Source organism: Manis pentadactyla, chromosome 9 (genome assembly GCF_030020395.1).
Source record: "Manis pentadactyla isolate mManPen7 chromosome 9, mManPen7.hap1, whole genome shotgun sequence".
Taxonomy (NCBI): domain Eukaryota; kingdom Metazoa; phylum Chordata; class Mammalia; order Pholidota; family Manidae; genus Manis; species Manis pentadactyla.
This window is the reverse complement of record NC_080027.1, coordinates 44,905,118-44,920,696: the sequence shown is the minus strand read 5'-3', so window position 1 is coordinate 44,920,696 and position 15,579 is coordinate 44,905,118. Positions and strand designations below refer to the sequence as shown.

The window sequence follows — 15,579 nt, the reverse complement described above, 5'->3', positions numbered from 1 at the left end:
AATCATGTACATACTACAGTAAATCTCATTTCACTGCTGTGGGCCATGCTGCTATCATCAGGTACTCCTCCCATTTGTATTACAGGATTGTTAAGGTCCTCTGTGGATAAGGTGAGACAGAAGGGGGAGTCTCCAGTCTCCGTCTCTCCCCTATTTGTATACAATCCTGGTGTTTCTGTTTGTATTCATCATAGCCGTTGTGGAGGACACAAAGAGATCTAAAGTTTAAATAGTAGCTGAAGGAAAAGTGTTCAATAAACGTTATTTTTGTTTGGTAGGATTAGAGATACTATCACCTAATACTGAAGAATCCTATCGACATTTAAAATAGTTTTTATGTCTCTTAATACACATCTTCTCAAGATTCTATTTATCTTTGAAACAAGGGACTCATACAATTTGGGTCATCCTTACTTAATGAAGAAGACTAACTTCATAGCAAGCAAAGCCTATCCTAAAGGACAACCTTTCTGTCCTCTTTTCTAAGAGGACCCTTCCTGCTTGCTTATAAGAAACCAGTGAGAGCCAGTCACTCAGCAACACTTCCTTTTTGAAGAAAACACAAGGGCCACATGTTCACGGATCTGTTTGCTCTTTACTCCATAGATGATTGGGTTCATCATGGGGGGAACAAGGACATAGAGGTTGGCCAACAGGATATGGACATGCTTGGGGATATTTTGGCCAAAGCGCTGAGCAGTGACAGTGAAAATCCCTGGGAGGTAGAACATGAGGATGACACAAATGTGGGAACCGCAGGTGCTGAGAGCTTTCATCCGAGCATCATGGGATGGCAGCCTGAAGACTGCCTGGAGAATGAGCCCATAAGAGATGACTATTGTAATCATATCTAGCATAATACTGAGTAATGGCACAGAGATTCCATACCATATATTGATGGTGATATCAGCACAAGCCAGCTTTGCCAGCCCTATGTGTTCACAGAATGTGTGGGCAATGATGTTTGACCGGCAGAAGGACAGACGCTTCACAAGGAAGACAATGGGGAAAATAGTTGCAAAACTCCTGAGCACTACAACACTCCCTATTTTGCCAGTGACGCCAAGGCTAAGAAGGGTGGTGTATCTCAGTGGGTAGCAGATGGCCACATAGCGGTCAAAAGCCATGGCCAAGAGGATGCCTGACTCTGCCACAAAGGCAAAATGCGCAAAGAAGAGCTGGGTTACACAACCACCAAAGGAGATGTCCATGTTATCAAACCAGAAGATGCTCAGGGCTTTGGGGACTGTGGATGTGGATAGAATCAGATCCCCAAAAGCCAGCATGGAGACGAAGAGGTACATGGGCTCATGAAGAGTGTGCTCCATTGCCACCACACAGATCAGGATAACATTTCCTGACACCACCACCAGGTATATCAGGCAGAAGGGGATGGAGATCCACCCGTGTAGCTCTTTCAGGCCAGGGATGCCAGTGAGGATAAACGTATCATATGTGAAAGTGGAATCGTTGTGATTTGCCACGCCTAAATTATGGTATGGAACTTTCATCACTTGCCTGTAAGGAGAAAGAAAGAAAGAGAGCTAGCCTGTCACAAACAATGAAGACATACTGACTAACCCTCAGCAGGTGCAGACATCTGCTGTGTAACATCTCAGTTACTGAGTTCCCACCTGCTCAGAGATAGTAATTATGGACCTAAATATGTGCTGTGTTCTGCTATGAAGAGAGTGATTCCAGACATGCAAAATGGGATCAAAGCATTTTAAAGATATTTCCAAGGAAAATCCTGCAGCCAGTACTATTTTCTCATACAACTGACATAAATTTAAAATGATGGTCATACAAAGTTTTAAAAGTTATATTCTCTGACTAAACATTTTAAGACTGGAAAGAAAATTATGCATTTGTATAAGTAATATTAAAAAATGAATAAAAACAAAAAGTTTTTCTTTTTTAAATAATTAAACAGTTCTGATATTTAGCACACACTCTTCCCTGGCTGATTACCTAAGCATCTATCAATCACCTAGAGTGTGTATGGAGATATCAACAGGTGCATAAAAGAGAAAAACAGAGATATAATTGGCTACTGCAACCACTTCTTATTTAAACTCCTTTTAAAATAGATTTGATAATGTCTTTCTTTGTTGGTTTTTAATTTCTTAAGGTTTTATTTCTGCATGTGCAAGGAATAAATTTTAATAAAATTAGTAGACAAGGAAATTCTGTCCTTTAGGGAATACAATACAGCTGACTTTCCTCAAATCACCCCTCCCAGAGATTTTTGGAAACCTTCCCACACCTCATGCTAAATGGGTTTCATCACTGAAAAGGGAACATACAATGGAATATGCTATATTCTTTTTTTTTGTTGTTCAATGAATATTTTATTCATCAGGATTTGTTTAAATACAATACTGAAAACAACTCAAAGATATAAATACCTGTGATTTTTCTTTCTTTTGATATTTAATGGCCTGGATTTATTCTACTTCCTATAGTACAACAATAGCATTGACAAGGTACTCTGTAAAGGTGAGAGTTTCCGTTTTGATGAGAAGTTTTACTGTTTCTCCAGTTTTTAAGTGCTGGATCTATTTTTGTTTTCCCACAGTGTTGTATTTTCTCAGAGTTCATTAAATTTAGCAACTAGTGTCTCCTCGAATATTCAAATACATCGTTGTCATTCTCTTTATGCCAATGAACTTCCATAGTAACTTTTTATTGTAGCACAGTTCTTAGTCCGTCCACACAGGTTATGGACTAAAACTGCAGTTCTGGTCATCTTTCTTTGGCTGACAGTGGTCATATTTTTGTTCAAGAAATACAGGGAAGAATGATAGGATCTATCATCCTAAATGTCCTTAGCAACATTTGTCTACGTATTAGAAGGCACCAATATTCTGAATAATTAATAAAGTAGTATTCTATTAAGATGGTGGATTGAGCCCATGCTCTTATTTTCTCTTCTGGTAACCTCACCAAAATGACATCCAGGGAGGCCGGCGCCAGCAGGGCACGTGCGGGGCTGCGGGCGGGCGCAGGCGGCGGGCAGGGCCGGTGGCGTGATCCGGGGGCACGGGGCCAGGGCCGGGGGTGCACCGGGGGGCGGGGAGGGGAGGTGCGCGGCTGGAATATGCTGTATTCTTTAAAAATGATCAAAACAAAATTTCCAAACCTGCTATCATTTTAAATGACCTAAAAATTAATAATTAATCTTTTTTAAAAAAGTTAATTTTCTTATTAAAGAAAAAAAATAGTTTTCCTCTAACAGGAAAGATCAATACACAAAGACAGCTTAGTTATTTTTATGTTAAAAATAAATGCCATTTAATATTTACCATTACTGTTAAGTTAAATAAAAAGAGATTTCAAAAAATGTTTTTGCTTGGTGTCATTGATGAACAATAGTAATGCTACATAAACATATATTTTCATAGATAGAATGTCTGGTAGATGAACCATGGAAATACTATTGCTATATTTGAGTAGTTGAACGAAGAGATGATTTTATTTGATTTTGTTTATCTAGTAGTTTCTATTTTTCTATTATAGGAAAAAATACATTTCTATTGTCACGTATATGAAAATAATTTGATGAAGTTTGTTTTATTATTAATGGGTTAAAAATGTAGGTCTCCATTAGAAGTTACATAATTCATATCTTCAACCTCTAGAGGAGTTTACTCAGTATCACCTCTAATCTGGAGTAATCTAACTTTCTATTGGACTAGTTCCAGGCTCATGAAGGATCTGGAGTTGTTCTTTGACTTTAAAATGAAACAGGAATTCTGGAATTGATGGATTACTTGAAATATTCACTTATGAATCAGCATGGCCAGAACAGGGAGTCACATTTGCCAAAAAGAATAAGTGTGTATGGAAAAATATATACTTGTACTTTACTTCATATTAAGATATCTCCCTAATATTACCTAAAGTTAAAAATCAGGGCATTTTCGGTATTTACACACACACAGTTTCTTGCACTTTAAAAGCTTGAGACATCACAAAGTGATTTTGCCTGGCAAGTTAATCTTTGTGTGGGTAAGCCCTGAGCTTCAGAGCCATGCGGAAGTCACAGCCACCCACAGAGAATGAGATCTGAGAAGCACCCTAAAAGTTCTGACTTTTAACAGGGTCTATTCCTGACTTCCCTAACCTATCAAGAGCTCCTGTTCCCCAGACCACCCACTCAGACACATCTCAGATCTGGAGGCCTACCTTGGGTAAAAAAGATGAGAGCACTCTCCTGAAATAGCCCCCATTCAACCCTATCTCATGCAGGGACCCCTGACTGCAGGCATTCTCATCACACACTCTCCTCTAGGGAACTGGAATGAGATCATGACAGCTGTAAGATATCACCGGGAGAGGCACAAAGAGCAAGGTACAGGAGCGGTCACTATTCCAGGGAAGGGCAAAGAAGCCTGAGCTCAGAAGCAGGGGAGGACCTGCTGCAGGGGAGCAGGGGAATGCAGATCTGGAGAGTAAAGATAACCCAGGGAAAGGCAGTCAAAACATACACTCTAAACAGGTTATGTCCTTTATTATTTACCTCCTGCCACGGACACAGGAACGGCTTCCTGCAGTCTAGGTAATTACAGTCACTGCACTGGGTCTGTGTGTCCAAGTTCACTGGAAATGCTCTTCCTGTTACCTGTGCAGCCTAGCTCTGTCGCCACCATCCATTCTGTCAGCCACAGAAAGGAGACTCTCACAGAAGGCAGAATGAGCCTGGGTCATTTATTGCTCCTGGCAAGTCCTTAGGGAGTGACCTCTGGGACTTGGTGCCTGGTCCTGCCTCCAGCTAAACTGCAGACTGCAGATGGGGTCAAATGAGCCAAGACAATACTTACCTCTTTTCCTGCTGAACTGTCACTTACACCTTGATTGTCCGGGTACTGAGCAGTGAGCTCCGTAGAGATGCTAAGGGCACAACAATTAAGGGAGCACTTAAGCCCCTGAGAGTGAGTTCCTCCTTAATCTTTGCATTCTAGGCACCTTACTGGTCTCACCTTAGTCAGTCCCAGCTCTGGAGGGAGCATGATTTAGTCCATCCCTGCAGCCTTTCAATGCTTAGCTCCTCATCATCTCTGCCTGGACTGGAGTGAAAATTCTCCAACTAGTTTCACTGCCCATGGAGCTTCATTCCAAATGCATCTTACTTATTCCAGTACCAGGCCCACATGACAGCCAGAATGGCGTTTCCAACATGCCACTTTCACTCTGTCATACTCCCAAGTAAAACCTTCCATCAGTTCCTTCATCTCTTAGCCTTTAGAGTGAGATCTAAGTTGCAGAGCATGAGGACCAAGTTCCTGCTCACCCCCTAACTCTTCTGATCTTGCCTTCCCTCTTCTCAGCCTTGCCTGCATGCAGGGTGTGCACATATCAATGTACAGACCGCTCCCCTCCTGTCACCATGTCCTCATCTGTTTCTTCACATTTACTGCCTACCACATTTCTATGCCCCTGGTTTACCTTGAAAACTCCTATTTTCCCTTCAAAACACAACTTTCCTAACAAAATTCTTGACCATCTTGCCCTCCTCACTAATTATATCAGCACCCTCACTGTGTCATCACAGTGCCCTGTGCTTTTTAAGGTCATATCTCTTGTCAATAGCCCGGAATTACCTGCTTGCATGTGTGTTTCACCACCCGTCTGTGATACTCTTAAGGACAATAAAAAAATGCTTTAGTCCTATTTGTATCTGAAGCACCTGTTGTACAGTAATTAGAATAAAATGGAATTAAAAAAATGATTGTCATGTTCTGCCCCAAACAATGTGCAAAGTGCCTTACATACAACATCCCAGTAAGACCTCAAACCTTGTGAGATAGGGAAGCTCTCCATGGATACGTGAGAAATCTGAAACCTGGGTGGTTAAGGGAATTTTCCAGTCTCTTTCCAAGGGGACTGGTGAACTGCAGCTAGTGTTTGGCCTCAAGCCCCTTCCTCTTACTCCCTCTTTGCTGGCTGTAGTCTGCCTCAACAAGTGGGGGATGCGTGAACAAATGAGTGAATGACAAACAGGGACAGCAAACACACTGTTAAGCTGAATGTCATCTTTCAAGTTAGTTCCTTGAACAGGCGAAAGGAGATCCACTGCTCATAACTTGAGCATACTTCCACTCATTTTTTTTAAAGTATATGAACCACAAATGAAAAACAAAATACCTGCTTTTAAGGAGCTTGTGGTCACACCTTCCTCTTTGTTGCCTAAGGGCCATTGCACATTCTTTTCTCTGTGTCTGGAATGTTCTGCCCTTTCCATTAAACTGCTGGAGAAAATGGAGCATGCTGTGAAGTAGAAGTATAACTCAGGGGTCAGCTACCTCAGTTACAAAATTCTCCACTTAAACATCTGGCCAGTTTGGATACATCTTCTACTTTTCATTTTTCTTATAAGATCTGCCTCCTGCGGGGAGAGTAGGGATTACATTTGATAATGTTTCTAAAGTCTTTGGCCCTATAATTGATAAAAAACCAAAAACCCAGTAAACATTATTAACTTTAGTAGCTTTTAATTAAAATTAACCTCATCTTCCAAGTATCTTCCTCAAAGAATCTTTCCCTTTCTCCCCCAGGCCTGACCAGACACCTCAGTTATTTACTTTTACGATGCCCTGTAGATTCCCTCACAGTTGTCAGAGGTAGTGATTCTTTATACGCTCATAGTCTGTCAAGTATTTGAATAATGTGTCTTCCTCCATGAACTGAATACTCGAGTGAGGCATTCCACTGGCTATTCTTCACTATGTTCCTGGTGCCTAGTGGGCACCACACGTGTCTGTATTGAATATTGAACGCGTGCATAAGTGATTGGTTGCCTGCCCACCTCAGCAGTTTCACTTCTCAGCACTTGGCTAAATGTACCTGGGTCTACTGAGTGGCACATGATTCTCAGAACACATCATACCCACTCCCCCCTCTCAGCCTTTGCACCTGCTGGTCTCTAGGCCTGAGATGCCCTTTCATGTCTTTGAACCTTACTCATCCTTGAGACTCATATTGAGTTGACCTAGTCCTCCAGCTCTTCTCTGACCCCTAGGCTGTGGCATTACCCCTCTGTTTGGTTTCTGCGGACAGCCTTGAGTTTCCTATGACTCGTTCTCTATTGAGATTTCACTTTACAAGTCTGTGGACCTTAGCAGGTTATGTCCTCAAGTGAACAGACTGATATTTATCTCTGAATATCCAGGGTCTGGCACAATGCTTGGTGTCCTGGGCCTGATGTACTATTCTTATCTTAATAAATGATGTGTGAAAGAAGTGATCTTGAAATCCTTTTACAGATACCATGCATGGTGCTCACTAGACTTCACACATATAGGTGGAATCAGCTCTATAAGTCACCTTCCTTGCTGAGGTCAGCTTCAAAGGGGGTTATTCAAATAGAATTAGAGTGGGTTGTCTTTAAGTAGCCCAAGTGGCTTGGAACTGCCATTCCCTTGCCTTGACCTTCTGTTGCTTATCTACAAGTAGGACTGTAAAGTGATAACCTGCATTTCTTTTCATGTTAGTTACCTCTAATGTGTAACAAATTAACCTAAAAGTTAGCAACTTAAAACAATAAACACTTATTATCACAACAGTTTCTCTGTATCAAGAATTCAGGAGAGGCTTATCTAGACGGTTCTGTCTTGGGTCTCTTATTAGGCTGCAGTTGAGGTGTTATGGGATTGCAGACATCTGAAGGCTTGGTGTGAGCTGGAGGATCTGCTTTCAAGAGGGCCACTTAGCTCAGGCTGTTTGCTGGCAAGAGGCTTCACATCTTCCCCACACAGGCTGATCGAATGTCCTCACGTCATGGAACCTGGCTTTTCCCAGAGTGGGCAACTCAGGAGAGAGGGCAAAAACGAATCTTCAGTGCCTTCTGTGGCCCAGTTTCAGAAGGCACACACAGCCACATCCACCATATGTTAGTCATTAGAGATGAATCATTAAGTCCAACCCATATTCAGGGAGAGAGGATTATGCTCTATCTCTTGAATACAGGAGTACCAAAATTCATGAACATATTTTAAGACCACTATACTTGTTTATATTTATAATCACTTGAATTATTTGTCTTTCTAATGTTTTGTCATCTGACCTTGGGGCTAACAAGGCTATCACACTAAAATGCCCTATAGGTTCCACGTATGAACCATGATACTCATATTGTATGTGGTATCACTGGTTCTACTCAGAATAAAAACTGTTTTCCAAACTATTCTGTATGAATAGATGAAACACTTATAAAAAATGTAACAACTAAACCCCCAAAGAGAAAAGTAAATTGAGTGCAGCAGTTAAGGTCCCCCAATTATTTCTTTTCTACAAACCATAGTTGTTATGGGGCATGAATTTTTCTAAAAAAACTGGAGTGGGGTATGGGTTTGAACTAGGAGAAGACTACATAACAATGTTAACAATAAAAAAAGAGGTTGTAATATAAGGTGCACTTTTGTGACATTCTGCATTAATCTGAGTTTTCAATACCACCATAAACTAATCAAGAGTTTCTTAAGATTCAGCAATGCAGTATTATCTCTTTTCTTGTCTATATTATGCTATAACTTCAGAAGACTGTAACCATAAAGAGTGTGAAGGGGTGGGTCACTAGACAATGGATATACTGGTAAATAATACAAATACACATTTCATGTCCTTTTACAGATGTATAAAGTAATACAAAATTGTTTTCTAATTGGCAATACTAAAGTTAACATATTAATGTTACAGAATAAATGTCATATAAATAGGTGATAATATTATATTGCTATTACTAATAATATTGAGAAGTTAGATTGAATGCCTAATGTGAACAACCATAGAAGTCTAACGTTGAACATTAAGAGTAAGATACTTATCACCAAGGAATTGCCTTCTGGAAGAGGAAACTGAGAGCTAAGCAGTAACTGCAAAGGATGTGATTAGTGCTAAGGCGGGAATAAACACAGGTGAGTGAGGGATGCCTTTCCAAATGAGGTGATGCTGGGTTTTAAGCTGAGTCAGCCAGAAAAGATCAAGAAGTATGTTCTAGAAGGAAGGAACAACATAGGCAAGGGGTTGATGCTTGCAACATCAAAATGTGTATTTGGAAGTTCAGAGAGATTATTCTGGAAAGTAGGGTATTTGGGGATGAGTGGCCAAAGATGAACTGAAGAGAAGGTCAAGGGCTTCACATTGCTAAATCTTGTATGCTATGCTAATGTGGATTTATTTTATCCTAAATGCATTATAAACTCTGTGGAAATGACAATCATGTTTCTACTTTAGAGTCATAATTATGGCTTCAGGGAAGAGGATGGATTGGTGAGGAAGGACTGAAATGTTTAGATCAATGAGGGTCTACTTAGCAGAAGTGACAAGGGACCAAAGAATAGTGACTGATGGAAGGAAGTGATTCCAAATACATTTTGATAAATTGATAGGGTGGGCAAGCATTTAAGTATGTTCAAGTGTTTGATCAGTATGACTGGTTTGTCATAATGAGGGCATTCTCTTTTTAGGTTTGAGTCAGAAAGAAGAATCTGTGCCCCTCCTTCCATAGAACCACTTGCATTTTCATACTGAAGTAAGATTACATGTACTTACACAAGTGACTATTTCTAACATCACAAAGTAACCTGCAGGGCCTGAAGGTCTTGCTCACACACACTGGGAGCTCAATGCAGAGGGCTCTGGCAGCAGAGGAGGGAGCTATGGCCCCTTCGAAAGCCCCCAGGGCGCTGCTCACTTCCTGCCTGTCCTAAAAGACAGGTGCCTGCAGGGACTCAGTCCACCCCAGGCTTTGGGACCTCCAAGCCTCAGGAGCTAGACCTCTGGGAAGGGTCTGTACCTACGGCCTCAGGCCCATGGGCCTGAGTGCCCTCAGGAGGCCGAGGAGGAGGAACAAGAGCGTCAGTGGCTTGAGGGCACTGTTTCCATGTGTCCCTCTGTGGGTAAATTTGTAGTATTTCCAGAATATCTCGCCTGGTTTTGGTACATCTGCATATCAACAGGCGTTCAGAGGTGGAGGGAAGTATGGCTTTAGTGTATTTGCATCTTCCCTCAGGGGTGGAGAAGTTCATTTCCATATCAATGGGTGATTACCTGGGCAACAGAGGGCTTATCTGTACCTGAGAGGTGAGGGGGGCCGGTGTGTTGCTGCTGGAGCAGAGAAGAAAGATGGCCTGGGTCTGCAGTTTGTGAGCAATAAACGGGTTTTAAGCTTTATTTCTCCCTTTGACTGATTTTGGTTTTTAGAGGTATTTTGCCTGGGATTTCCTTTCCCCGGACTTACACCCTCATTGTGCTCCAGGGCTTGGTGAGTGCTGCTTGGTGGACAAGGTGGGCATGGTTGGGAAGCCAGGGCAGGGCTCAGCCCCAGATCCTGGAGGGCTAAGCCCACTGAAGGACATACAGAGGACCTAAGCCGAGGGACAGGAGATGCTAGGAAAGGCAGGGGTGGGCTCAGTCCAGCTGACCCCGTGAAACAGGGTCAGCAGGCCTGGGGACTGGATTTTAAACAGTCTTAGGGGTTGGAGGGAGGAAGGATAAATGGGGCAAAAGGGAACAATTAGGCCTGGGCTGCCTTGAGAACACAATTCAACCGCCAAAATCAAATGATCTGAGAGCTTGGATCAGAAGTGAAGACTTGGACTCTAGTTCCCCCATGGTTTAAAACTTTTTGTCATTCTGTGGGTTTCTGCCATCCCTGTGTATTCCATGTGTTTATAATAATAATGACATTACATAATAGCCAGTTTTTATTGAGAGCTCATGTTGTCCCAGTCACCTAGCTGAGGACTTTTCCTGTGTAATCTCCACAGAAATTCCAGAAGGAAACAGGAATTTTAGAGAGAGCAAAAAATGTGACTGGTATAATGAAAAATATGCACAGATAAAATGCAAATCTAAGATACTTGACTCAAAAATCCACCTTCTTAAGCAGTAGCTTTGGTGTGACTGCTTATGACTCCATGTGTGTCTGGGCATATGTATAAATGTGTGTGTGTTTTAATTCACTTATTCATTATTTTAGCCACTCATTCATTAAACTGCACTTTAAAGAAATACAGAATAAAAAGAAGGAGAATAGGGGTGGGGTGTGAAGGGCCCCCACCCATAAGATGGTGAAATTCCTGCTTCTCTTCCGGGTCCACGGTTCCCACCGGCGCCACCTGAAGCCCAATCACCCCTCGCCCCCTCCCAATCCCAGCACCTAGCCAATAGCCACCAGCCCCATAGAAGTGACACCTCAATCACCCCATGCCCCTTCCTATATAACCCAGCACCTTTCCCTAATAAAGCGGAATTCTCCGGTGAATTGCTGCTGTGTGTCGCTCCTTTCCTTTCAGGGTGGGGAGAGATATAGGTGAAAAAGTAGAAAGGTCCCATATAAAACAGGAGTCTGTTTGCAATGATTTCAACATTATTCATTTATTCAATAAAACTTCAGTGTCTTATACAAATTGAACTAGAATAAGGAATAAAACCATGACTATGAAAATGTCTTTACACTCAATAAGGATAGAAGATAGGCAAATAAAAGCAATACATTGTAAGTGCTTCCATAGGACATTATTGGCGTAAATAAGAGGACTCAGTCATAGGAGCGAAGAAAACGTTTTGGGGAAGAATTTTCACCTAAGCTGAGACAAAAGAGCTGTGGCAAAAGTAAGCAGTTCTGAAAATGTCTTATTTCTCTGGGTAGTTCTTCAGCAATATTAATAAAAATGTCATGATAACCAGGTGCTTATTTTTATCTTTAAAGGAAATGCCTTTAGCATTCTTCTGGTTTGGCATGTTATTGGCTTCCATTTTGCAGGGGATTATTTTCTTCTGTTTATTCAGCTATAAATATTTAATGATTTCCAATGTGTTTTCAGAGACAATGAGAATATTCTGTATTGACTCATTAGCAACATTCTATCCCAGAAATACTTAACTGAGCACTTTCTAAGTGCCAGCATTATGCAGGCATTGAAAACATTACTGAAACAACAGTAACAATAAGAACAATAAAAATAGGACAGACAGCATTGCAGTCTAGCAGAGAAACAAACATTAAGCAAGTGGTTGCAAGAGTGATGAATTTCAGAAAAGACAAAACATAATTTGGAAATATAATTTTCTAATGGAGAGATCAGGAAGACTATTCCCAGGCAAGTCATATTTGTAAGATAAATTCTAGCCGGAATAAGTAGGCGGAGAGGCAACAAAGGGCCAGGTAATTTATTTAAATACCCCGGGGTGATAGCCGGAGAAGTCACGCCCGGTTAGGGAGGTGGGGCGCTTATAAGGGATTAGGAGGGGGAGGAGTGGGCAAGCTATCCTAAGGGGTGTTGAGAGGTATGATTGGCTAAAGGTGACATAATAGTCAACTAGAAACTTTTTTCCTTCCAAGAGGGAGGAGGCTGACATCCGGGTCTTGTCACATCAGGATGGAATTCAGGGAGAGCTGTCCCCTTTCCATATACGGCATGGACTTTGGGGTCTGGTCTGTTCTCCCCCTATGGCATCTCTCTGTTCTGTTTGCATGTCCTTGTTTTTCCTTTCTCCAGCCTAACAATATTTAACTGAATGAAAAGGGGCTAGCTGAGACCTGAATGGTAAATAGAATTTAGCCTTGTTTGCAGATGGGAATAGAGAGGAGAATGTCCTGAAGTCAAGGAGGAAGTATGCACACAGCCTCATGGGGGAATCTGACAGTGAAGGAATATGTGTTAGCATACCTGTATTTAGAACACGTTAACAGTTTAGACTTTAATTTATGTGTAATGGCCATGGTTCAGGTGAGGGTGTCAGTGCATGAGAGCTCAATGCACAGGTACTACCACCTTGAGCACACTGCAGTATGATAGCTCAACCTTGGGGAGCGGCTGGGGTCTCCTCTGTCTCTGACCTCATTTCTGTTCATCTGCAGAGTTAAGATCTGAGTCTCCATGGATACTTTAAGTCAAAATTTAAGAGGACATACATCAATACTAGAGTTGGAACACTGGAAATAATATTGTAGAGGAAATTACCATCATCTTTTATATGGAAATTGCTTTTAACATATACATTTTTAGAAACATAGGATGTGTTTTTATCCTGGCAAACATTCTTGGAGTGTAACAAGAAGGCTGATAAGACAGCAACATCAGATTGTGGAGACCTTGGTAGCTATGCTAAGGACTTTCTATTTTGATTCAAAAAGGGATTGGATCAATACAATTGATTGCACGTGGGGGTGTAAAAAAAGGAAGATAAATATGGATTTCTAGTTTTTGCTTTGTGTCAGTGAGTGGATAATTTGATATTTCTGAGATATTTGACACAGCAGGGGGCATCAGGTTTCTGAAGAAATATGATGGCTTAAACTTCCCAAATTTGAGGAAAGATCTGGATATAAAAATCCAAGAAACTTCCTCGTCAGAGACTTTGGAGGCCAGAAGGCAGTGGGTCAATATTTTCAAAGTGTTAAAAGAAAAAAAAAATGCTTTTCTGACAAAACTGTTCTTTAAAAGTGAGGGAGACGGAAGATGACTGGTTAGCCAGAGACGGGTAAGATTCCTCAAGGGAGGAACAACCTAAGACAGGCACAGTCGCAGGGGGCCATCTGGTGAGAAAATGGGGAGCAGCAGAGGTGAGGCTTAGAACCTCCCCCCTCATGTTCTGAGAGAAATCTTCTGCATACATGGATGTTTATTGCCCTCGTCTAGCTCGGATTAACACATAGTCTACAGGCACACACCTGATCATCTACATATGCTCTCTTACAACACTAAACTCTGTTTTCTACCTTTATCTCGTATCTACCTACCACTTCAGCATTTTATTTAAAATAATAATAATAGAGAAATGTGGTATCCACATATAAATCAAGTTTAAAAAATCAAATGAATATTCATATTTGAACTGACTGTGTATAGTTTATAATGCATGAACAAAACTGAAAGCTTCTGTGATGACTGCCCTTGCACTGTTCACCATGTAACTTATTCACTATGTAAGAATTTGTACTCCATGTAAGAATTTGTTCGTTATGCATCAGAATGGAGACTGACAAAAATTAGGCTTGGGGTGGATTAATGATTGTGCATTGAGTATTGACCCCCCTATACAGAAATTTATTGTTGTTAACAACTATATGATCAATAAATATGAGAGATGCCCTCACAAAATATATATATATATAAACACACTTCCAATTGTAAAATAAATAAGTAACCTGGATGTAATGTATAGCATAAGGAATATAGTCAAAATATTGTAACAACTTGGTATGGTGATAGCTGGTACCTAGAATTATCATGTATATAAATGTTGAATCACTGTGTTGTACACCTGAAACTAATGTAATGTAATACTGTTGTCAACTACCCTTCAATAAAAAAAAAAAAAAAGAAAAAAAAAAACAGTGAGGGAGAAATCAAAACATTCCTAGATAAACAAAAGCTGAGGGAGCTGGTGACCACTAGACCTGTCCTGCAAGAAATGCTCAAGGAAGTCCTACAGGATGACATGAAAATAGACAGTAACTTGTAGCTGTAAGGAGACAAAAAAGATCTCAGTAAGGGTTAATACAGGGTAATTATAAAAACTAATATTATTGCAGCAATGGTTTATAACTTTATTTTTTGTTTTACACATGATTTAAGAGACTAACATATTTAAAGATAAACCAGTTATTAATGTACAATGTAGTATAAATAAAAAAAAGAAAGAAAAATACCTGACAAGATGGGAAGACTTGAGTAAGAGGATATGGGTTTGTTTTTGGCCCCAGATATAAAAGGAATATTTTTGCAATATAACAAGAAAAAAAGGTAGAGAGTTAGATATTGTGATATATACATATGCATCATGTATATCTACATCTACATGATACATATATGCTTCAGATATGAAGCTGTCTTACATGATATCATATTTAATAGCTTCCAATTCTTCTGTAAAACAAAATGAAGGATTATCTGTTGAGATAGACGGAGCTGGATTTGGCGAATGTACTCAGAGGAAAGTAGAAAAAAAAATGAGATGGAGCTAAAATAGGTTCATGTTGCTGGACCGTTAGTCAGGATCAAGGGTTAAGTTTAAGGCTGATGATCACCAAATTATGAGAACACAAATATGCCTAGTTAAGAAGTATTTTATCATAATGACCCAAGAGTACTTATAGGGTGATTAATCTAGGAATTGAGTTTTGCTGTGCATATGTGATAGAAGGTCAATGGCGCAAAGGCAAGCGAAATATTTGTAAGAGAGTGGTTGGAATGATAAATTACAGAATTTAACCTAGACAAAGAGGAATGCAAAGACATCTGGACACTGAATGAATGGCAGTGGAAGAGACAACGGCCTACAAGACTCGAGTTGCTGAAGAGCAAACTGGTAATAACAGAACCACAAAAGTGCACAAAGCAGGATGTCTGTGTGAGTTGTGAGGTCAGTCAATTCTGAGTTACAGCACTTCAAAGATAAAACCCTGGAACTGTGTAGCTGAGCCCCCAGCAACGAAATAAAATGATCCAAGATGATGTCATGCTACTTTGAGGGAAAAGTGTGGAACAGGTGAGGGACAGGGATGCTAAGCTTGCTGCAGCTAATAGCTAGACATGTGTATTCAAAGAATTAAAGGGAGTACAAGGAAGT

The 15,579-nt window shown here is 40.6% G+C and overlaps 3 protein-coding genes across 4 annotated transcripts in view; all 3 read right to left on the bottom strand.

The window, feature by feature from the left end:
• The window catches only part of LOC118933078 (olfactory receptor 52B6-like), a 118,567-nt gene that overhangs the window by 20,549 nt on the left and 82,439 nt on the right, over window positions 1-15,579 (bottom strand). The window lies entirely within an intron of this gene.
• Window positions 1-15,579, bottom strand: part of LOC118933075 (tripartite motif-containing protein 6) — a 162,945-nt gene that overhangs the window by 64,934 nt on the left and 82,432 nt on the right. The window lies entirely within an intron of this gene.
• Window positions 449-7,781, bottom strand: LOC118933019 (olfactory receptor 52B2-like). The gene is made up of 4 exons (XM_057506648.1): window positions 7,777-7,781; window positions 4,824-4,893; window positions 2,947-3,110; window positions 449-1,518 (listed from the first exon to the last, which is right to left on the bottom strand). Exons 1-4 carry the CDS (start codon window positions 7,779-7,781, stop codon window positions 534-536), a joined length of 1,224 nt encoding a protein of 407 aa, XP_057362631.1. The 3' UTR covers window positions 449-533.

Bases quoted from the DNA above. Each gene is read 5' to 3' on its own strand.
- LOC118933019 (XM_057506648.1), bottom strand. The intron at 3,111-4,823 runs GTAAGTATTGTC...TCATTTTTAAAG, and splicing joins ACAGTTCAGCAGGAAAAGAG to AATACAGCATATTCCAGCCG. The intron at 1,519-2,946 runs GTGAGGTTACCA...TTCTCCTTACAG, and splicing joins CCTCCCTGGATGTCATTTTG to GCAAGTGATGAAAGTTCCAT.